This window comes from Apodemus sylvaticus, chromosome 12 (genome assembly GCF_947179515.1).
Source record: "Apodemus sylvaticus chromosome 12, mApoSyl1.1, whole genome shotgun sequence".
Lineage (NCBI taxonomy): Eukaryota > Metazoa > Chordata > Mammalia > Rodentia > Muridae > Apodemus > Apodemus sylvaticus.
The window spans coordinates 73,225,735-73,250,065 of record NC_067483.1 but is presented as its reverse complement, the minus strand read 5'-3'; the positions used below and the strand labels follow the sequence as shown (position 1 = coordinate 73,250,065).

General features: G+C 46.9%; 1 protein-coding gene across 2 annotated transcripts in view; it reads right to left on the bottom strand.

Moving 5' to 3' along the window:
• Cd247 (CD247 molecule) overlaps positions 1-24,022 on the bottom strand; it is a 76,369-nt gene extending 52,347 nt beyond the window's left edge. For both annotated transcript variants that reach the window (XM_052200803.1, XM_052200804.1), the window contains exon 1: positions 23,835-24,022. In XM_052200803.1, coding sequence (XP_052056763.1) covers positions 23,835-23,892 — 58 coding nt within the window. In that variant the 5' untranslated portion in view covers positions 23,893-24,022. The remainder of the gene's footprint in view (positions 1-23,834) is intronic.
• Positions 24,023-24,331: the final 309 nt, after the last annotated feature.

The window sequence follows — 24,331 nt, the reverse complement described above, 5'->3', positions numbered from 1 at the left end:
GAATGCAACTTTTCTTCTTCCTAGCAGGTGGTAAGTATCTGCTGGGGCTCCCCATCCCCCACACAGCCCCATTTCCTCAGTCTCCCTCCTCTCCTCTCTGTCTCCTGGCTCTCTCAGTAAGTCCCCTTTCTGTTTTATAGGCACAGCCTACAGAATCAGCTGTTCTTCAGCCTAGGGCCTTGCCTGCTCCTAGCACGAGGCCAGAGCTAGCGGTTAGCCTGGGGGACTGTGGGATTGTGGGATTGTGGGACTGTGGGACTGTGGGATTGTGCCTGTGTTGCAGATGGGTGCAGATAACACCCTCGTGAGTGCCTGCAGCTCCATTCAGTTGTGTCTGCAGGCAACCCAATCCCTCTTCCTGCCTTGGCAATCAATAGAAGCCTGCATTGCAGCAGGTCATTAGGCAGCAGCACCTGCAGGGGCACCACCTGGGCAGGGGTGACTTATGAAAGATGGGTGTTGGGGGGGCGCTGTAGATGTGGCTACCCAGCAAAACCTGATGTCTCTGTGGTAGCCACAACCAAGTGGAATTTTCAGGTCTGGTTCAGAAAGATGTTGGCAACAGATTAAAGGATGTTTTGGACTTTCTGACTGGGCCTAAATGGATGGGAAGTTGGAATGTTCTAGAAAGCTGTGTTGGGATGGTAGTGAATTTTGAATCAATAAATACAATGGCCTCTCTACACTGGTGTAAGACCTCAAGAGAAATAACTGAACTGAAGTTTTCTTACCTGTGCTAGGGAGGTAGGAGATTCTGTACCCCAGAAACTGCCTGTGGCTGTCGTAAGGGTGAGGTGATGGACTGGGCTGGGGTATTAGCTACTGAACAGCACCCTTCAGCTGTCCTGTGGTCATGCATGTGTCTCTAATTTTATTCTGCATTTGGGCCTTACCATTCTCATATCTCTGAACTATTATATAGACCAGAAGTAATCACAGGTGTGCTTCCAGGAGGCCAGAAGCTTTATTCTTTAATCTCTCCTGTAAGTCCTAGATTCAGGGAACATTTAATAAAACAACAGATCTCAACAAAAATGAAACCCCAGGGATGGCTCAGTGGTGAACAGCATGACGGGCAAGCATAAACACTTGAATCTGTAACATGTCAAAAGGTCATGTGTAGCAGTGTGCATTTGTAATCCCAGCACTGGGGAGGCAGAGGCAGGAGGATCCCCGGGATTGCCATCCAGTTAGCCTAACAGGCTCAGAGAGCAGCAGGTTGAGTGAGAAACCAAGTCTTAAAATATAAGGCGGAGAGAAATTGAGGACAGCACCCAGTGCTGACCTTTGGCCTGTGCATGCCCAAACGTGCACTCGGACACACAGACCCAGACATTATTGTCCATCGGTGATCACATCAGATCATGATTCACTATATCTTAGAGCCAGGGGGTAAATTTAGAGACTGCTCCCAGGACCTTATTCTATAGCAGAGAACTTTAGGGTCCCGTGTGCCCGAATGTCTTGTCCTATTATGGTTTTTGCGTTCTGCGAACAGTGGCGGGTCTTTCATTCAGACACTGCAGAATTTAGACCAGCTAAAGGTCACGGCCGGTGGCCTCACGGGTCACCTGAAAGATTTCAGTGGATTTTTTATTCAGTCAGAGAGGAACTTTCCAGTTCAAATGTAGAATGCTTCCAGCTACACTGGTTTAGCATTGGTTTGGAGGCCTTTCGGGAACACAGTTCTGGGCCTACATCCTGACTGGACACTTAGTAGGCTTGGCTATGTGCACCCTCTATGAGCCTCAGTTTCTTCCTCTGTAAAACGGAAATATGGGATTTACTTAAGGCTTTTTGAAAGGAATAAAGGTAGTGGCCGATGGGCGTGTCCAGCCAGCAGCTGGCACTGATAACTGCCCTTTACATGATATAGAACAGCCCCCCTGCTGTCATGATAGAGGGCAATGCTTTCTCTCTCTGTCTCATCCACAAGGCTACAAACCGCCGGCAGACAGGAGCTCAGTGAGTTTGTGTCGAGCAAACACCACCAAGTGTATGTCCAGTCCTTCACGGGATGTTGCTTTAGAAACAAACCCCTGTGGAGACAAGATCTGAGGATGGTCAGCTACCTCTCAAAATGACAAGAAGCTGGAGAGATGGCTCAGAGGTTAAGAGGGCTGCTCTTGCAGAGGTCCTGAGTTCGATTCCCAGCAACCTCATGTTGGCTCACAACCATCTGTGATGGGATCTGAGGTCCTCTTCTATCACACAGGCACTCATGCAAATAGACACTCATACATATATAAACAAATATTTTTTTTAAATGGCAAGGTATTTGTATATAACCTATAAATATGTCCCACTCACTTGGCCATCTCTAGATTACTAATAGCATCTAATGTGACCACGTTATCTAACGTTCTTTAGGAAACAGTGGCATTTCCCTCCAAACAACAACAACAACAACAACAACAAAACTACACTTTTAAGAGAGAGAAAACCACCCCAGCACTGTCTTAAGCAGCAGGTGCCAGAGAGAAACAGAAGATGTATGGCCCCATGGGAGGGAAGCTGTGGACAGACGGCCGAGACATCACTCCATATCCCTTGCAAGGTTATACATTGATCCATGTACAGCAAGCAGCTTAGGTTAGCATTCTTGGAATTTTTTTTATAATTAAAAGAACTTGGCTGACTCTGGAAACAGAGCCCACAAGTACAGGGAGCTGGAAACTGACTGTATTTTGTTTGTTTCTAGAGATTTATTTTGTTTTGCGCCGGTGCTGGGGCCCAAACCCAGAGCCTCGTGCAGGCTCTACCAGGGAGCCACAAGCTCAGTGCCCACAGCCAAGTCCGTCTGTCTTTTCTCTCTGTGTAGAGTGCCTGCGGCATTTAACTGCGGTTCTTGGCTCCAAGTACCAGCATCTACCTCACTCGGAGTCGTGTGTTTTCAAGCCTGTGGGCAGTTGCCACTCTCCAGCCTCTACCGCTGAGCGCGCCTCTGAGCAGCCTTCTCAGGGCCTCTCCCACTTCCCCTCCATCTCTTGGCAGTTCTCGGAGGACAGAGCATGGAGCACAGGGAGCACAGAGCGCACAGAGCACAGGGAGCCTGGAGCACAGAGAGCACAGAGCATGGGGAGCACGGAGCACAGAGAGCACAGAGCACAGGGAGCACAGAGCACAGAGCACAGGGAGCCTGGAGCACAGAGAGCACAGAGCATGGGGAGCACGGAGCACAGAGAGCACAGAGCACGGGCCCCCTTCGCACTGCTGCCCACTGCCTTCTCCCATGTCTGAACTGGCTTACCCGTGGACTTCCCACCTTTCTTCTGATGCCATCTCACCAACAAAGGAATCCCTGCACACCTCCTGCTGACCCACAACACCTTTCTTGAACCCTCCACACTATCTTCTTTTTTTTTTCTTAGATTTTATCACGACTTGTTTTACACATTTACTTACCCTGCTTTATTGTCTGTCTCTGTCTCTAAATTATTAGCTCTGTAGGGTCTCAGATCTGTTGTTTTGTTTTATTCTGTTCATCATTGTTTATAAGGCACATACAACCCCTCTGGCATTATACACACTTGATAACTATTTGTTGAATAAGTAAATGTCTGAATCACATGAAGCCTGTCCTTGCTTGTGGGCATGTTTGCAGTGGCATGCATAGTGAGATAAAGCGGAGTAGCTGTGCCCCACCTTACTCAGCAGTGTTCTCACAAGACTGGGTCTGCACCCTTGGGAGATGCCATTGAGTGACAGCACAGTTGGAAGGGAGGCAGGACTAGACTCCGGGCGGCCTCTCAGCTGGCCTGGGGCCACACCTGAGTCATGAGAGCCCTGTAAACCCTCAGATCCCAGAGTCCTACGGATCCATTCGTAGGCAAGCCTTAGTACAGGGCTGCTCAAAGCTAAGGCTTGCCCTGACTCCTGAAACCACTCCAGAGGCTTTGCCTCACTCTGACCGTGGAGGTTGGCCCGTCCCGTGGAGGATCTGGTTTTGCAGCAGGGACTCGGAAGAAGGAACCTGGTGGGAACAACTGAGTCTCCGATGAGTGAGGCTAAGAAAGTTATTAGCAGAGTCAACTGACAGGTGGGGTCTTCTGGGGGAGGGCAGAGAGTGGGCGGGGACTGGGAGGGAGCAAACATAACCAAGCAAGCTATCATGCAGGGCGAGAAGTCTAAATGGGGTCTGAGGTTGGGGGGGCAGTTCCTAAGGGGACAGCTCCTCAGTCGGGGGATAATAGCAGGCCAGATGCATTATACACCAATGTCGCATGTTCCATCTCTATCTTACAGACACAGGCCTGAAGTTTAGAAAACGTCACGGAGGAAGTACATGACAATGTGTGGGTCCATAGAGCTGCCAGGGGAGACATGCACCCAGCATTTCTACGGCCCGGAGCTCATTCCGAGGAGACAATCACACAGGTGCTATCCCAGCATTCACAGGAATGTGGAAGAAGTCCACAGGGACATTATTCACAATGTGTCAAAATTCGAAGCCATCTAAATGTCCAGTAGGCAGAGGTAACATAAATTACAGTCCCCCACAGGTACTAAAACTGCTGTCTAGAAACATTTAACAGCGAGAAGGGATGTTTGTGATTTACCGTTTGGTCAAAAGAACAGCTACAAAATTAAGTGTATGCATCTCCCCAGCCCAGGAAGACAGAGGCCAACGTGCTTATGAGTTGTGGGGTGCATTTTTTAAGAATGTTTTTTTTTTGTTCTATCTCCCCCCCCTTTTTTCTATATTTTCCGACCTTTGTATACTATGATTTGACCTCATAAAATATGATAAATAGTATCTCTTAAAGTGCCCGTGTTCAAGTTCTAAATGCAGAAAATGAAACCTGTTTGATTTTAAGCAGGATGCCGTTGGAATTGCTGACTCCAGATCCTGTGTGCTTAGTTCTCGGCTTCTTTATTGTTTCAAGGCTGGGGCGACTTTCTTAGTGGTGAATGACTACTTTTAGGGGCAACAGTAAATAAACAGGAGCATAAAGATTGTAAATGTGGTTGGCATTTGTTGTGAAAACAGGATAGTTAAGATATTAAGCCGAGAGAAAGCCTGGCCCAGCAGAGCCTTGGACTCAGAGCAGATCTAGACTCACAGACTCTCAACAGGAACAAACTGGGAACCCCCTATTTCAGGGGCGACCAACCCCAGCTGTGACCTCAGTCTCACCTCAGCTTTCCTGGCTCAGCCACTACCAGTCTTGCCATTCTGCCGCCTTCTTCCCCAGGACCACTGAAATGGAGTTAAGGCCCAAGGGTCTTCAAAGTTCCTGACTGAGCGTAAATTCCGTGATGTACACAGGGAGATGAGAGGAACTACCAAAAAAGTCCCCTTCACGCCTTTGCTTCTGGCCATGCTGACCAGATAGTTTGCCAAAGGGTGGGCGCTTTCTCCCTGGTTCATTGACTCTGTTGTCATGAGCACATGAATGCCAGACACTTCTTCTTGGATACCCTGGGCTGTGGTGTGGTAGCCTTCCGCCATCCCTCCTGTCCTCGGGTCTCTCCTCCAGCTCCTACCAAGCCAGTAGCTCCTGCTCACTTCTGGGACACAGCTGCCTTCCACCCGTTCCCCTCAGGCTGGAGGCTTCTCTTGTTTTCCGCATTTGGGTTCAGATCAGTTGCCAAAGCCTTGAACGTCCCCACAAAACGACATCTTAGCCTTCTGTCCTAGAAAACTCAGGTTCCCCCAGGGGATAGAGCAGTAGAGACAGGGAGGGAAAGGCCAGGGGGAGATGGACTCATGGGAACTTAAAATAAGAATGTTCTTCAGAGGTGGACAGACAATCTGGAGATTGGCCACAGTCAGGAGCAGTCACAGAATGCCATTGACACTTTATACCATCGGCCTTTCTACTTACCCAGTCACAAGTCATTCACTCCTTTTCAATGTACAGTTCTAGAACACGTTTATTATAGCGCTGCCAGACGCCAACTTCCACCTGGCTCTTTATATGCAATCCTTTTAATCCTGCCAATGATGCCTCAAGGTAGGCAGGGTTAATTAAGAAGATTGTTTCAAAGAGGTCAGGGGACTGACCCGAGGTCACATAACTGGCTGTGACAAAGCCAGAATTTTAATTTAGATCATAAATCTATTATCTTTCCACTTGGGCTAAAACTGACCTCACTCAACCCCATTGGATTGTCAGAGATGTCGATAAAAGACAGAAGGAATTGACAGCTGGGGTGGGGACCTGAAGTCAACTGGTAGCCTGGCTGTGCTTGGTGGTTGTCCTTTAGAGAGCCACATCAGAAGTCAACGTTCACGTGGCACGTGGCACCTCCAAAGCTGTCATTTCAGTGGGTGCTGGAATATGCTTAAAATTGGATCAGTTGTAGCCTCTCGGTTCATTTGATGACTGAGTGCAATGAGAATAGTGTATCGCAGGCTAATCATCACTGAGCAAATGAACCTAAATCACAATTCATCTCACTGGTTCTCAGCTCCCAGGGGACATTCTGCAACATCTAAAGGCACTTAAGCTTATCACAAGTCAGAAATGCCCCTGGCATCTAATGAGAGGAGGCCAGAGAAACTTGTTAGCATTTCTCAGCACATGAGACAGGCCTCAACAAAAGACTATTTAGGTCAAGATATCAACAGAGCTAAGGTTGAGGTATCCTGTTCCCAGCATTCAACTGAGAGGAACTTCGTTCAATCAGAGATGGACCAAACAGAAGCGTGTATCTTATCCCCAGAAAACGGCAGGTAGGTCTAGGTGACTGAAGTGACCACATCCTGTCAGGCTAGGCCATGAGGCCTTACAGAGTTTTTCCAGTTTGCCTTATTCAAAAGTGGCCTATGGAATTTACATAATCTTGGGGTTAAAACCAGGACTGGAAAATGTAACCTCTAAAAGGAAAACAACTGAAAATGAGAGGTGTGTGTGTAATAATGGAAGCTAGGGTGTCAGGTTTAGATTTCCTATAAAGCTACCCCTAGTCATGCCCCATCTCTCCAGGCCAGAGACAGAATCCCAAACGGCCCCACATCACTACACAGAGGGAGAGTCTGGAAGTCAAATTCCAACTCCACTTGTCACCAACCTTGAGTGCTCACGCACACAAGGTTTCCCCTCCATGAGGCAAGCGGGAGGGGCGATTTTTATTAGATTTCCTCCCATTATCACAGTGTATATGAAGCTCCTCTGGGGGAGCTTCTGTGTCTTATGTTCCACTGGAGGAATATCCCCTATATCATGAAAGAGAACCATTGAACTCCATTATTTACAACTCAAAGGGGTGATTGCTTTCCTGAGGACACTGCATCCCATTAAGAGGAGCAGCGCTCTGAGGACTCTGAGGCAGACCACATGTAACTTCCCAGTTTGTTTTCATCTTTCCTTGATGGGATGCTGGATTTTCACTCTCAAAATCAACACAACTTCAAAGACCACATGAAAGGTTGACATAAATTACATCATCCTTTGATTGACAGCAGGGTTTCTGCTATGAATTAGAGAGGTGGCCCATATACCACATAGGTGCTGTTTATTAAGTTTCATCTGATGGCAGACAGCTATTGTAGCACACATGATTTCTTATAATTGTCCTCCCCCCCCCTTATAGGGAGCACAACTATTTTGAAGACAAGCAAGCCCTGTATTGTGATGCGCTGTGAGTTCCTGAGAATAGAAACCCCTATGACTAAACTCTCCATGAACACAGCAAGTCTGAGAACAATAACAAAAGCTTTTAACACTGGGGCCAGCGGAATCACATTTGATTTTCCATTTCACTTCAGCAAGACAGCGATTTGGTGGAGGATGCTCCGCCAACAAACGTATGTCATCTTGACTCTAAGCTTGGCCCTTGTGCTATCTGCTTGTGGAGCAAACCACCCACTCCAGCTGAGCGGCTGCCTGGGGATGCCCCCCCCAGGTGTCTCCCTGGTACTGGGTCACTGGAACACACAGCGGTGGGCTGGTGCTTACCAGTGGGACTTCCTCCTGAACAGAGATGGGAAACCAAGAGATAGAGGTAGACAGGGACCCACTATTCTTCACCAAGGGTATGCAAAGGATGGCCCACAGGCCTATTTTTGCAATAAAGCTTTCTTGGCATATCTATCTCCTGCTCATTTGTTTGTAAATGTGTGTGGCTGCTTTTGGGCTACAGCAACAGCCGAATAATTGGGAAGAAGTCCACATGGACCATAAATCCTGCAAGATTTGGTACCTGGTCCTTTGGCCTAAACCCTAGGTTACCATTTGAGGACAACCAAGGGTTGGCTTTAGGCATCTAGAGAATAGAAAGAAATAAAAACATCAGGGTCCTTGTTCATGAGTCTTTCTGTTGGCAAAGCAAAATATAGCTCCCTGGAAAATTAATGAGCGATACCAGTTATTTGATGGCGTGAGTCAGGTCCCAATGGTGGCACAGTATGACTATCCCTCACGAGCCAGCACGTATTCAATGCATGTACTGGCCACCGAACCCAACGTTTTTTCATGCATTGTTAAGCCAGCCCTTTGTGAAGATATTATACAGCTGTTAACAGTCAAGGAACACCAGATCTACAGAGCTTTTATTTGCTCCAAGGACACAGGGCTAAAAATGTACTGACAGCAATAGTGTTTGGTTCCAGAACCTAGGCTCTGAGGTGTGGGCTGAGCAGATATGGGCGCCCTGCCCCTGCAGCAGGAAGGGCTATGATGATGTAGCAGAGACCAAAGCCAACAGATGCTCTCACCAAGCCCCACATGAGACGCTATTTTGTTCATACAGTCTTTTCTCAGAAGCGAGAGGTGTACCCTAATCCAGTTTCTCAAATGTTAGCAAGAAAGCTAAAGGGATAAACAGCTGATTCCTAGTTTATCTTCCCAAAGAGGACATGTTTGAAGCACTTCTTCACTCACTGCAGAGCTAGAGCCACCCACCCCGCAGGTGGGGCCTGACAGCTGTGACCTGGAAACCCACTCTCTTCTTCCCCAGTCTAGAAGACCACGCAGAAGACAGAAGAGTCAAGTGCCAGCTGCATGCTGGATCCCTCTGCCAGTTCACTCCTCTGTGGGTCCAAGATGGCAGACTTGCAATGGGAAACAGAGGCTGTGAAATGGATAGAGATGTCTAAAACCCAGATCAAGCCCCACTGCCTGAATTACCGGTGGACTCATTCTGAGACTGCAGAATGTGCCGGTGATGTTTTTCTAAAGGGCAACCCCGGTGTTTCCGAGAGAGAAGGCAGCATCCCTCTGACACATACTTATTCCATCTTGCAGTCTGTGCTCTTGCAGCCGCACCAGTCACAGCAGCATGGGTTAAAAGGGCCCCAGGCTGCAAGTGTCCTTCCCTGATCTCAGCCACCAGGCCACCCGAGAAGCAGCCTGGCTTGTAGTCCTCAAAGAGCCTGAGAAGAATATGCGTGCATTTAAATAAGACATTAAAGAGGTAACTCCTGTTATGTGGTGCTATCAAGGCTTCACGATACCTCTGAAGCCCCCTAGATAACATCCTTAACTGAACCCAAGGCAAAGATTAGCGTCTGTGGGAAAATGGTCCCAGGAAGCATTGTAGATGCTATGGACTGAACTGTGTCCACCAAAATACACCAGAGTGCCACCACATTAACACCTGCTCATGTGACATGTGTGGAGGTCATTTAGATGGACCTTAGTCCAATCATGCTGCTGTCATTATAAAATGGAGACACTTGGACATAGAGATACACACAGTGAGGATATCACATGTAAATGAAGACTGAAATGTATCTACAAGCCAAGATATGCCAATACCCCAGAAAACTGTCAGGCGCTGGGGAAGGAGTGTGGGCAGATTGCCCCTCACAGCCCTCAGAAGAGGCAGATCTGCTGACACCTTGAGTTTGAATTGCTAGGTTCCTGAACTGTGGAACTGTAAAACAATACATTTCATGCCCCCCCCCCCACACACGCTCTGTGTGCACGTGTGCATGCGTGTGTTCATGTATGTATGCGAAGGCCAGAGGACAATCTTGGCTATTATCCCTAGATACTGTCTACTTTTTTGAGACAACATCTCTCACAAAATAGGCTAGGGTGGCCAGCTAGTGACCCCAGGGATTTGGCTGTCTCTGTCTCAAAACTGGTAAAAATACAAAAAACAAAAAACAAACAAACAAAAAAAAACCCACGTGTGTCATCACGAGAAAACACCTGGCATTTTAAAAAGTGGGTTCTGAGCCCCAGCCCAGGTGTTCACATTTATTTTACCAACTGAGTTGTATCTCAGTTTAAATTTCAGGGTTTGTTTGTTTTGTTTTTCAAGACAGGGTTTCTCTGTATAGCCCTGGCTGTCCTGGACTCATTTTGTAGGCCAGGCTGGCCTCGAACTCACAGAGATCCATCTGCCTCTGCCCCCTGACTGCTGGGATTACAGGCATGCACCACCATGACTAGCTATAAATGTCAGTTTTTTAAAGCCACTACTTTATAGTACATTGTTATTTTGTAGTGGGTACAAAAACCAATACCATAGCTTCTGTGCTTTGAGCACAGTTTGTCACCTCAGAGAATGGTGTTGAAAGACTTTAGGTTCATGTGAATACAGTGTGCGCATATTGTGTGCATGTGTGTACACATCTGGAGGCCAGGGATCAACTTGCTATCTGTCATTCCTCGGGGGCCATCCACCTTGATTTTTTCTGTTGTTGGTTTTTTGCGTGCTTTTCTTTTTCTTTTCATTTTCATTCTTCTCTCGACCATTCCATCCTATTTGTAGTTTCCCCTCCCTCCCTCCACTCCTCCCAGTCCTCCCCCCAACTCCCCTACCCCCCAGATCTACCTCTGTTTCCCTTCGAAAGAGAACAGGCTTCCCAGGGAAGCCAACTGAACACTCCTAACAAGTCACAATAAGACTAAGCGTAAACCCACATGTCCAGGCTAGACAAGGCAGCACTGTAGGAGGAAAAGGGTCCCGAGTGCAGCCACAGAGTCAGGGACACCCTCACTCCCTCCGCTACAGGTATTATAAGAACACCCAGGTACACAGTCATAATGTACGTGCAGAGGACCAAATACAGACCCATGCCGGCTCCCTGGCTGCTGCTTCAGCTCTGTGGGCCCCTCCGAGCCCCACTTAGTGATTCTCTGGGCCCTGCTCTCATCCATTAGTTTCTGTTTTTCTGAGAATCTCTCTGCATAGCCTTGGCTATCCTAGAACTTGCTCTGTAGACCAGGTTGGCCTCGGACTCTGAGATCTGCCTGCTTCTTGCCTCCTGAGTGCTGGGATTAAAAGTGTGTACCACCAGGCACTTTAAAATATTTTGGTTTGTTTGCTTGCTTGCTTGCTTGCTTGTCTTTGCTAAGACAGGATCTCACTCTGCTTGGCAGCTTTCTGATTAGACTGAGGTGCTTGAGCAGAGGCCACCCTGATATTCTTCCAAGAAAAGCACATATGGGCTCTCAACCCACGGCCAGAACCAGTAGTCCAAGAAAACCTTTTCTTTAACATGTTCCCAGTTTGAGGCACTGTGTTAACAACAGAGAGAGGACCATGACAGTGACGAGGAAATGAGGCAGGAAATAGCTTAAGAGAAATAGCTAAAGGTGCAGCTGCAACTTCACCGTGGCAGCAAATTCTAGGGAACGTTCTAGAAGTGGTCCCTCAGAGTTTCACACCCCAGGGGCACAGATTTCGAGTTCAGCATCGGTCAGATTAACTACAGCACATGAAGCTGGATAAACCTGTTTCCTAGACGAATAGAAGATCCTCTTAGAGCTGCCTTATTATTCTAGAAGTATCTTAAGGAACTGTGTGCCTTTGTTATAGATTTCGGGGAGGGTGTTTTCCAGGAGTCTTGGGCCAGCTCTGTGGGACAAGAAAGATGCTGAACAGATCTGGAGGCAGCACACAGTGCTGGGAGTGGATCACACAGAGGCAAGAGGCAAGTCAGGACGACACCTGGAGAAGCACTGGCCTCTCCACTGGGTGCCCATCGCAGTGGGAGATGCCCTCAGTCACATTCCACAAACCAGCCTGCAGGTAGGATGGGCTACAAGAGCCCCTGTTTGCTGTCTGAGAACTGGGTATCCTGTCTCTTCCACTGGATCTGTTTGCTCTCACTTCTTTACCCAAGCAGCACACAAAAACATGTTCTCTCTCAAAGTCTACAGCTGATCGATGTCAGACCGACTGATGAGCAGCCTCTGCCTCAGGACCACTGCAGCACTGCATGTGTGTCATTTACCAAGATAAAATGAGGTGTGGGACAGGCTGCCCCTGGTGATGCCTTCTGCTAACCCCGCACCTCTGGGTTCTTCACTGCTCCTCTTAAAAACAGGGGACATCATTAGCAGCGTTCATTGCCCAGATGCCTGTAAACAACACAGAAAAACCATCCTCTCTTCTCCAAGCTGGGGTGTACCTCACAGACTGCAGCACTGAGTACTGTCGGCTCAACTACAAACCAGAAGTGCTCTGTGTTTTATGTCTTTCTGATAAGTGCATTTCATTGTTGTTGTTGTCGCTGTTGTTGTTGAGACAGTGTCATTATGTAGCAATGACACTCTGTAGACCAAGCTGGTCCCAAACTCACAGAGATCCACCTGCCTCTGTCTTTAAAGTGCCGAGATTAAAGGCATGTGCTACTCTGTCTGGGATAAGTGTTTTTGGTTGTCGTTTGGCTTTTGTGCTTGGTCTTTGAGACAGGGTCTTTTGTAGTCCCGGCTGGCTTTGAAATCATCTTCCTGCTTCTACCTTCTGAGTGCTAGGACTTCCATACTCGGCTCCCGAAGTATAGCCTCTCCTTTTCTGTTCTGTTCCCCTCCCCCATTTCCATTTTTTTGGGGGGCACATTCTCATGTAGCTCAGACTGGCTTCAGACTTGCTATGTAGAGGATAGCAATGGAGGATCAGCTCGAACCTCTGATCTTCCGGCCTCTACGCGGGACTAAAAGCATTCACCACCGTCACTGCAGTCCGAGGGCTGACCCCAGCTTTACCCATGCCAGGCGAACACTCTAACAACTGAACCCCATCACTAGCCCATGAAGTGTGCTTTTTCCAAGGTGTGTTTATTTTATGTGAATGACTGTGTGTACTGTCCGCATGTATCTATGTGCACTGTGTGTGTGCCTGGTGCCCTCGGTCAGAAGAAGGCATTAGATCCCCTGGACCTGGAGTTACAGGTGATGGCGATCTGCCCTGTGGGTGCTGCAAACTGAACCTGGGTCCTCTGGAAGAGGAAGCAGTGTTCTTAGCCACCGAGCCTCGTCTCTAGCCTCAATGAAGTGTATCTTTAAAGAAAATGACTTGTTCTTCTCTATTTGGTTTCTGTCTTTTCCCCCAACTAGTTTGGCCCTAGCAGGGCAGCCCCTTCCTGCTAGAGGTGAGTTTGTTTCGTTGTCAGACTGGACTGGGACCAGTAGACTACAGCCCTCATCATTAATGTGGCTCTGGACAGACTTAGAAAAGGATCAATGATGCCACTGATTTGTTAGCATTGAGAAATATCTAGGTCTCCTCTCCTAGAAGGTGCAGGGGTGGAGATGGGGGATCTCAGGGAGAACAGGCTTTACCTCTCCTTCTTTAGAGGCTCCCCCATGCTGACAGTAGACCGAGAGTTCTGGGTCCTTCATTTCCCGAAACGGCTCAGAGAGTAAAGGTGTTAGTGCCAAGCCTGTGGACCTAAGATGGACGCCCAGGACCCACGTGATAGAGAGAGCCAACTCTCTTGGATTGTCCTCTGACATGCCACGGCAGAACCACATGCACATACAAATATACACACAAAATAAGAATAATAATAAATGATTTTTTTTATTAAAAGTGTAGTATCGCTGTTGATTCTGAGAAAAATGCAATGAATAAAATTTGTCATTCATGGAAATAATGAAATTAGAAAGTTTATCCTCATAATACTAAAGAATTTACTATAGTTTTTTCTTAACGGACATTCTCCTAAGAATAGTTAGTGTTTGGAACAGTGCTTCTTGACGTTCCTAATGTTGCGGCCTTTTACTACAGTTCCTATAGTAAAAGGGGTCACCGTGTTGTGGTGACCCCCTGCCCCCAACCATAAGATAATTTTCATTGCTACTTTATAACTATAATTTTGCTACTGTTATTAATTTTAACATAAATATCTGATATGCAGCATATCTGGTGTGTGACCCCCGTGAAAGGGTCATTTGACCCTCAAAGGTGTTGAGAACCATTAGTTAAGGTAGTTATACCAGTCTCTTGCATAAAGCTTTCCAAATGTCCCACCCAGTGACTAAAGGTTCCTGTTACTAAGTAGAGATCCCCCTACCACCACCTTGTCAGCCTAATTCACCTACCATTGTGTTAGCATTGTCTAAACATAAACATATGTATAGCATAAAATACTTGGCTTACAGATTCATTCACTGAACTTCTATTGAATAGGCAAGCTGCTTGCATGTACGTGTAGTATATGTGTGTGCAAGTTGCTTTGTGGCGCTAAGGCTGATGCCAAGATGTCGTCCTCCACTCCTTCTCCATCTTATTTTTTGAAACAGGGTTGCTCACTGAGTCTAGATCTCACTGTTACAGCTAAACTGGTTTGCTGGCCAGTGAGCCCCTGGGACCCATGTCTCTGTCCTCCAAAGCTGGGGTTCCAAGTGTCCTCTGCCACCTGTTTTTACTCAGGTGCTGGGGGATTGAACTCTGGTCCTTTGTGTGCCCGGCAAGTACTTTACCCACTGAGTCATCTCCCTAACCCAAGACCACGAGATTGAAGAGACTGTTTAGGGGACAGCATCCCAAGCCAAGCCCACCAGACCCTCTTTTGCACCAGTAATTTAGGATTAACTTTTGTGGTCATCCTGCACTAAACTTTAGGTGCTTGCCCAACCAAGAGGCTATTATTCTGCTTTTTAAAACTGAGACAATTCCAGACTTGACCACGGCTAGAAAAGATTCGATTCCAAACTTTACAAAATTCTCTAAGTGGCCTAATCTTTCTCTGTGTCTCTTGGTGTCAAGGAGCCATTTTGTGCTCTTCAAAGTGACAAGAGTTTTTGTGAGGAAGTTCAGGACTGAAAGGAAACTAGCAATTAGACCAGCTTCAAGTCTAAAACTTTGTATCTAAAGAAGCGAATGATGGGTTTTCCCAAACCAAAGCAATCAGAAAATCTCCATGAAGATCAAAATCCTGTTTCCTAAGTCTTCCCGGCAGCCACCTTGGCCCCTTCGGATAGCACGCATTTATAGATGGAACTCACATCTCCTTTGCAGGTCTACAAGTAGCCCCCTCCCAACATGGTGACTACAAAGCTCTGAAAATTAGAAGCCCCCCCAGCCCAAAGAGCTACTCCCTGATGAGGCAGCCATTGAAATACAGTTTGTTTTATCAGGTCTTTCTCATGGAATTACAGACTCACTCGAACATTTAACAAAGCAGCATTTGCAATGGGCAGGTGAGAGCTAGCCAAGATTTTCAAGGGTATTTCACAGGACAGGTCAGCAGGGAGATGGATGGGTGAACAGTGGTGGATACAATTATTTGACTTTCTGGGCCGTTCTTTTGAAGCCTCTATGCTTAATAGAAAGAAAAAGAATAATCCTCTTTGCCAACCTTTTGTAGTTGGATCTTTATTGTTCCCATCGAAGCCCCAAAGAAACCGGGCAAGATTCATTTCGTCTCGAAAGCATTTGTGTATTTTATATAGGTCTGGGCTTTGAAGCACCGATAGTTAAGTGGGAGAAAAGACAAAGATTTCTCTCTGCTCTGAGAAATCAAAAGAGGAATTTCTGAAGCCCTCCTGTCTAACTCAAAACAGTCCTGGGTGGCATCCAATACATATGTGCTGTCTTTGCTACTGAACTCAGCGTGGAAATTAGCACAGGTCGACAAAACTGATGGAAATTAGGCCAGACCATAAAGCGGGGTGTCGGAAGCCACATTCAGACTCTTTTGAAAACCAGAGAATATCATTTCCGGCATCATGAATGTCCATCTGTAAGAAACCGGGTCTGGCTAGGCTAATCAACTATAGACTGTTTGGCTGGAGACCCAAGAGAGGTGCTTGCAGAGCATTTAATTGCTTTAATCAATAGGAATTGGTCAGTCAAATATCGTAGACAATCAGATACTAAAAACAAACTAATTTGACCAACTGTCTTGAAGGCAAGAAAAAAAGCATCAAATGTGTGTTGACTATTTTGCCCCCAAACACGCGTGATTGCTGTGGAAGGAACTTGTGACATTTTCTGATGATTTCAGTGTGTTCCTAAACTACCTAAACAAGAAGAACTCGCAGTAGGGGAATATTTATGCTGTGTTTTTAAGCTTGAGTTTGGAGAGCAACAGTCTTCCACCTTATTTTGCTGTTTGAATGCAGATAATTTATGATGGTTATGAGCCTGGGAGATCATCAGACATCTAGGTTTAGTATTGTGGGTAGGCAGGGTTCCCACAGCTGAGAGTAAAAAGCAGAGTTAGCATTTTGAATCCTGGGAACTAGGTGGAAAGCGGTGCAAAGAAGGAAATGGCAGGCTCACTTTGGAGACAGGGTGTTCCTGCAGAGTGGGGTCAGAAGGCCGAATGTTGGTATGCACATGCACACATACCTGCAGATACCTGTACATGTATTAGCATACAGTGAGTGCAGACACAGAAACATGTACTAACATAATCATACCTTCACACACACACACACACACACACACACACACACACCACTCACAATCACCTTAGAATCTACATCTGTCTGGATGCTATTCCTTTAGATTTTACCCGAAAAGCACACGAGTACGGCTATGTTTGTAATCTGTGCATGAACACAGGGACATAGACACCTGCACCCATCAGAGCATGAGGGTAAATGTCCTAACAGGCGTTTCCACCAGCATCACACTGAGCTTTTTTTTTTTCTTTTTGGTTTTTTTGAGACAGGGGTTCCCTGTGTAGTCCTGGCTGTCCTGGAACTCACTCTGTAGACCAGGCTGGCCTCGAACTCAGAAATTCATCAGCCTCTGCCTCCCAAGTGCTGGGATTACAGGCATGCGCCACCACTGCCCAGCCACACTGAGTTTTTAACCCACGCTACTCAGGTCACTCCAAAGCTGGTCCAGTCTGTCTCAGTGTCACCTCCCCATTCCCCATCCTTCCTCTGAAGCAATGGGACGCAACCTCCACTCCCCTTCCCAAACATCTCTTCTTCTTCTCTCCCCCCACCCCAACTACTTCTTCCATCAGATTCCCCCACTATCACTTTTCAGTCTAGGAAGAGAACAGGCGGGTCTGACCGAGGACTGTCAGTCATGGTGTATCTTGGCGTATCAAACGTTGGAGAACAATATAGGTATGCATGGCTGGCTTTCCTGACTACTGCAAGAGAGTAGTGGGGATTTCCTTATTCCTGCATGCTGGTGTCCATGCTGGTGTATGTTTTGAGCCATGCTGTCTTCCTGTCCCCACAGATTGGCTAAGGAAACCACCGTGCGCCAGCCTGTTGGTTGCATGGACAAATGTCCTGCTGAAGTGGCCACCCTAGGAAACACAGACATTTGTGTATCTGGTGCTTCAGTGCTCCCTGCTTTTTGTTCTGAGCATAATTTCTTAGGATGCCTTACCTTGTCCCCGTCCACAGCACAAGGCCTTGCCCTCCCTGAGCACAAAGCCCCGTGCTGAAGGGAAACATAAGGGTTTGCAAACCGATAGTCCTCACTCAGTGACAATTCTGCCATTCTTTGAAGATTTAGTTTTGAAAAATTCACTTTAGGGCTTAGCAGTTATGAGCACTGACTGCTCTTCTAGAGGACCTGGGGTTCAATTCCCAGTGCCCACACGGCAACTCACAACTGTCTGTAACTCCAAGATCTGATACCCTTGTAGAGACATGCATGAAGGTAACATGTCAATGCACATAAAAGAAATTTTTTAAAAATTTACTTTAGAATATATGTCTAACATTGTACTATTCCTTGAGAGTATTGAATACCCATAAGACTTTTTCCGCTGGATCAAAATATATTCCTAACATTAATTTAGTTAATTCTTTGAAGTCAATCCCTCTCAGATATGGTTTAATTTACATTTTTTATTTATTTTCCAAGCATAAGGTAGTTTGGGGGGGTGCTCATAGGAATGGATTGAACTGCAAACTGAGATCTGTCTCTCTCAAGGAGAACTCCCCAAATAGTTACATTTATTAAGACTAAAATGGAAAATACGGGTTTACCAGGTATGGGTAAAGTGTGAATTCAGATCTATAATAATGTCAGAGATGAACAGAGTTCCATTCTTAACAAGCCCGGATTTCCTACTCAGCAGAAAACTGTATACCAAACAAAGATATTCAGTGTCAAAACGATTTTTTTTTAACTTCAAAAATTGAGAACAAAATAGAATTAAGCACTTCCTAAGGGGAATTCTTTTAAAGTCCGCTTCAGAATTCCGCCTTCGGGTGCATGGTAATGCCAATCAGTGAACAGCAATCAGAGACAACAGCCGTGGAGAGTACACATTGGAGGCCCAGTCCTCTTGACCAAGCCATCAAGTCTTTGAAAGTAATCATCCCTGTATTTTTCTTTATTTCAGACAAGTCTCAAGTAGCCCACACAGGCTTCCAACCCTCTAAACAGCCGGGGATAAGTTTGAACCCCTGCTCCTTCTGTCTCTCTCCAGGTGCTGGGATCAAGGGCACACACCATCATCCCGGGGGCCCATTTTCGTCACTTACAAAAAGAGAACTCTAGAACTTTCTGAGCCACTGGGCATAGGAGAGCTGAGATCAGTCACTCATGCTCTCTGTGTATACAAAAGGGTGACACAGCGGTCTAGACGGGGTCTGATCGCCCTCACTCTAGTGCTTTCTGTTTATTTCCCCCCTGGAGTCTGAAACTCTGGGCACACAGCCAACAGACGAGCAGCGCGGACCATAGGAGCCTAGCGTGGATCACCACTGCGGTCCAGTTTTTTCAAGCATCAATTTTCTCACCAACGAAATCCTGCATGGCCTTCAATAAATCTGCAACCGACAAGCCAGAAAATGTTGGCGTTTCCAAAGCAAAGGCCTCGTCGAACAAGTTCAAACCAGTACCCTAAGGTGGGAGCCCCAACCAGAAGAAGCATTTGGAGTTCTAGGTAGAAAAATGGTTGCATTTCAGATACGGAGAGTCCGTACCAGTGAGGTGGGGTCGAGGCTAGAGGGAGGGGATATGGCTTTCCGAAAATCTTTGCAATCTCTGACCACGAGTGACTTGCTTTATAGCTGAAGGGAGCCTTCGACTTTCTCATCTCTATCGCACAGGTGAGAAAATTAAGGCTCAGAGAGCCATTTCTGCCCAAGTTAGTGGGAGGGAAGCGCACTCAAGCTGCGTTCCTGTTTTGCTACGTGGGGTTAGGGGGAGGATGATAGTATATTCTGAAGACTGGGAAACTGAGGCACGCATAGTAAGGACTGCCGGAAGTGCCCAAGCATCCCGAGCCTGGACACTCCTGGACATCAGCTCCACTCCTCAAGACTCTTTGTGAACGAAGCCCCATCACCGCCATCTTAGGAAGGAAAGAGCTGAGGTAAACCACCGGCAGACCGCCCGCCTGACAAGGGCTATGGAGGAGGAGCCCTGACTTCCATCCAGATCTTTCTTCCTGCACAGCTTCCTCTCTCTCTCACCATACAGGCTCCAGAAGGGCGCGACCATTGTAGATGGTCACCGACAGACACATTCTTTCCCCAACAGGACTATTCTCAACTGGAGTCTGGAGTCCCCTGTGAATCATTCTTTTGTTTTGACTTGTTCTTTTAATTGCCAGTCTTGAATACTACATGTATATTTCCTGAAAATTATCTGTAACAATCATTAGCAATAACCTAAATGTCCACCAATAAGGAAAAACCATGGTGCATGTATTTGCAAACTGGTCATGAAGCTCAAACATGAAAGTCACGCTGGATTTCATGCTAGAATCCACAGAATCCTGTATTCCTGATACTTTTCATTACTTTATTGTCTCCAATATTGGTGACCTTTTCCCCAGCACTGGAGAAAAAGCAGAAAATTGAACGAGTGCATTTTTGTTTAGTTTTAAGATAGAGTGTTAGTTTAGTCATTTGAAATGACCTTTTCTCTGGGTGTGACAGCACAGGCCTGCAGTTCCAGCTGCCGGGGGGCCAAGGTAGGAACACTGCAAGTTCAAGGACAGTCTGGACTATAAAATGAGTGCAGTTTCAGTAGGCCGGGAAATTTGGAGAAATCGTGACAAAATTGAAAAAGGGGGTGGGGGCTGAGGAAACAGCTCAGTGGTAGAGTGCTTACCCAGCGTGCACACAGACCCCCAAATGCAGAACAAGCAAACTTTACGAGTAGAAGTTCACACGGTTTAACAGGAACATTTCAATAATTGTCTTTTTGAATCTTTAACTTTGTAATGCTGAAGTATTCTGTTCGCCGTTGACCCCTTGATTGCTGATGTTTTAATTTAGTTTTGATTTTAACATTCACCCTTTGCCGCTAAGTCGTTTAAAGGATGGACCATCTAACATATCATTAATGTTAATCATGTGGAAACTTCTAGATTCCCTTTACTCGGTCACCTTTTAATTCATTCAACAAACACTCCAATATGTATCAGGCATTGATTCTGGTCTAGATAGTGTGCCGATCAACAGGATTGTGGCTGCGAGCACCCAGGGGCGTCTCTTTCCCTGGGGAATGTGGTCACTATCCACACACAGTGCACAATTGCAAAATGACGTGTTTCAGCTAACAGGTCAAGTGACCAGGTCACTGTTTTCTGCCAGAATAACTGGATAGCTATTCCAGCCGATCACATCCACTGTCGTCTTGTAAGTAGCAGTAGCTTTGTCTTATGCAGAACTAAAAATAATATATATATATTCTGAACTATTTGTGGCATTTTTGTTTGTTTGTTTGTTTTCGAGACAGGGTTTCTCTGTGTAGCCTTGGCTGTATTTCTGGGATTTATTTAATCAGTTAACTGACCATAAATATAAAAACAGGGGTGGGGGACATTCTCAAATTGTGTGCCTATTCTAATTGAACCTAGGACAATTCTCTGTGGAGCCCAGAACTTTCTAAATAAAATACAAGACACATGCTAGGTGACTTTTGAAAGAAAAGGTATATATTTTTAAGAATTAAATCTTATTTTTTTAAAAACAATATAGCATCTCACTATGTAGACCAGGCTGGCCTTGAACTCACAGAGACCCACCCACCTCTCCCTCCCAAATGCTGCTATCCAAGCTGTGTGCCACCACACCCAATTAGTCTTATTTTTTAAAAACCAAAAGCAAAACTAACAATAATGCCAAACACACAGCGGTGTAAGACACCCAACTTGCTAACAAACCTTAGGGCTGTTGAGGGGGGCTGTTTCTGTGACAAAGAATGCAGTCTGTAGTCTGTCAAGTCTGAGCAGGGCTGAAGTAGGAAAATAAAGCAGGAGGCCTGGAAACAGCCAGGCGCAGGAGGACAAAACAAACCAGAGGTAAAAACGACGCCGGTGAAATACAGCCACACGTCTGTCACTTAACGGTCCCCTCAACTCCCTTCTAAGGCTTCAACGGAGATTTGGTGTTTAAGATGTTTGTAAATAAATTCCTGGTCACGCATATCCATGCCAGAAGACCTGGGTAGCCACCATGATTACGTATTTTGCTTTGAATTTGCCCAATCTTCTGTATTCATGCTACACTTTCAGACTTCTTTTCATGCTGAGGTAACATTTTCCTGCGTGACGTGTTTAAGAGGTTGAAATGGTGGGTGCAATGCTCATCCTCTGTACATCCCAAGTTTTGATCCATATTTGCCACAGGACCCACCTGCCACTGGGTTTCTGTGCTGGTGTGGGTGTGCCCAGAATTCAGAGGAGGGACATGTTGTATGCTATCAGGAGAAGATGCCCATTGCTGCTTTATAAATTAAGAATCTCAGCCACAGGTTACTGTATGTAATAATTAGTGCAATTTCTGTTTATTAATTGTCCTTCAGGTGTGTGTATGTGTGCAAAGATAGATAGATAGATAGATAGGTGATTGATAGATAGATAGATAAATAGGTGATAGATAGATAGATAGATAGATAGATAGATAGATAGATAGATGCATATCTCCACATGTGAAGCATTACCTTCACTCCTTGACCCCACATCTCTGTGAAGAAGCCATTACTACTATCTTTGCTTTAGAGGAAATCTAACAAAACTCAGGACCACTGAGCTTCAGTGGGATGGTCAGAGACCTCCTGGGAAGGGCTATGGTTAACATGCCCCTGCCTGCTGCCTTCCTAAGAAGGAGAGCTTCTCATAAACCCGAGGCTTCACACCAGAGGCGCATTTTCCCACCTGAGAGTGGACAAAGACTGTAGTGACCTCTGTTTTCAATCTTTGCCATGGTGGGGCAGTTAGAAGTAGCTAGAAGCTGCTAGTCGAGTCGGCAGGTGTTGTGCCCTCTGGGTGGGGCTTTGTTTACTGCCAACCTTTTGTTTCTCTCCCTGATGGGCCTTAGCAAAGCTTGTCACTCCCACATCAGAGAGGTGCAGAGAAAGGTGGAGAGAGAGGTCCCACAATCTCCTCCCTCCATCTTTGGAGAGCCTAAGGTCCTGAGTCCAGAGCTCTTGACTGCGGCAGCTGCTCCTTTAGCCAGTGAACCTCTGACTGTGAAAATGTTTCGCACCTGCCTGTGAGTAATGGCTGCTGTGGGCTCCCTCAGGGGCTATTACCCTACAGCTCTGTGTGAGTCATACCTGCCTGGCCCTTTCTGAGAAAAGCACTATGATCCTACAGAAAAGCCCATCATTACTGAGCCCTCAGAACCTCCAGACGCTAGCCCAGGACTGTGCAGTTTCCTGGTGACAACAATCATGTGTTGGTCGTTCCTGCCCTCTCAGCCTTGTCACTCAACCAACCGCCACCTCCCATCTCTAAATTGGAAGAAGGGTGCCCCCAAAACTACCATCCTTGTCTCTCTAGATTCAAATACTGACGGGTCCATTTCTTGTAAAACGGCCGTGAGACCAATCTCGTGAGTGGTCTCTCTTGTCTTCTGTTCGCTTGCTTTCACACCAACTGCTGAACTCGGAAGCATGCTAAGGCTACAAACGGCAGGCCAAATGCCAGGCCTCAGAGGTATGCCGTGCACAGTGGCACAAATTGTTTTCTGCACTGGTTGTGACGTGTCATGGTCACATATTACACATATTCTTCAATCGGTTGCCAACATTTCTGCCCATGTCTCTGGCTGCTTGGCTCAGATACAGAGCCATGTGAGTTTATCACAGAGGATCTGGTATGCCGTAGGGTAGCTGGTGGCCTTGATGTGGGGGACAGCGATGACAGGGTGAGCTTAGGCCTAAATGCTCTCTGGGCCAGGAGGAGGCATCCGTACACCGCCTCCCCTCGGCGAGTCCTCTTAGAGGGACTCTGCCTCTACCTGGGGTTTCAGGCCACCCAGGGTCACAGGCCATGACCCTTTTCGACGGACCATGGTAGTGCCCTTTGTTGGCAAAAGAAGAAAGAACGGAGCTGAGCAGCGCTGGCAACCAGAGAGGGAAGGAAGGAGACATGATGTCTAGAAACCAGAACGAGCGAGGCCTAGCTGGTATCTGATCCTGTGAGGCATCTCCTGCCCGCACCGGGCTGTTTCAGTGGCTCTCTCGCCACGTTTCTCCTCACCCTTTCCCTCCACAGATTTTCTCTTCTGCCTTTATCACTGGACCATCTACAGCTGTGTTTCCAAATAGCTGGCTCCGAACCGATCGATACCCAGCTTGGCCGCCATGGAGCAGACGCCTGGGTGGGACCCAAGCCCGCGCTGCCCCTCTCTCTGCCCATTGACTTTGGGAAGACAAGCTTTAAAAGAAACGCCAGGTCCTCCTCGGCACCCTTCCGCTGCTCCCCTCAGACACACAAAGAGCCTCTGAAAGTGTCGAGCCACGGGAATGAGAACCCTTACCTGTTCCTGGGAACGGCGCGAGAAGGATGCAGGTGAGAACAGCCGCTTTCCGCTTCATCTTCTGCTCTCCTGAGATGGTGCCCAGAGGCAGAGGCAGCGATGCCTGGGAGGATGAGGAGAAAGGGAGGGCGTCTCTGCTGGCTCTGTTCTGCGGCTGACACCCCAGGAAGTGGAGGACTGTGGGCCTTTGAGACAGCACCTGCTAGCAACTCCCCCTCTCGACTCAGAGGCAGGAAGTTCTGAAGGTTTGGAGGTTTTGGGGTGTAAGAATGTGTGTATCCGTCCGAATTTTGCTTTTTCTTCAATTTGACTGTAGTTTAATGTACTTTGCCCCCTTAGTTCTTGATTAATTTGAGCGTGACTCTCTGGTCACTGCTGAAGTCGGGCCTAGGCATATCTACGCTGCTGTGTGGCCTTGCCTGCAGCATCTCCAGACGTCAGACTTCTTTATCTGAAGTACAAAGAAAGGAGGATATCTGAGGTATAGTTCTGAACTT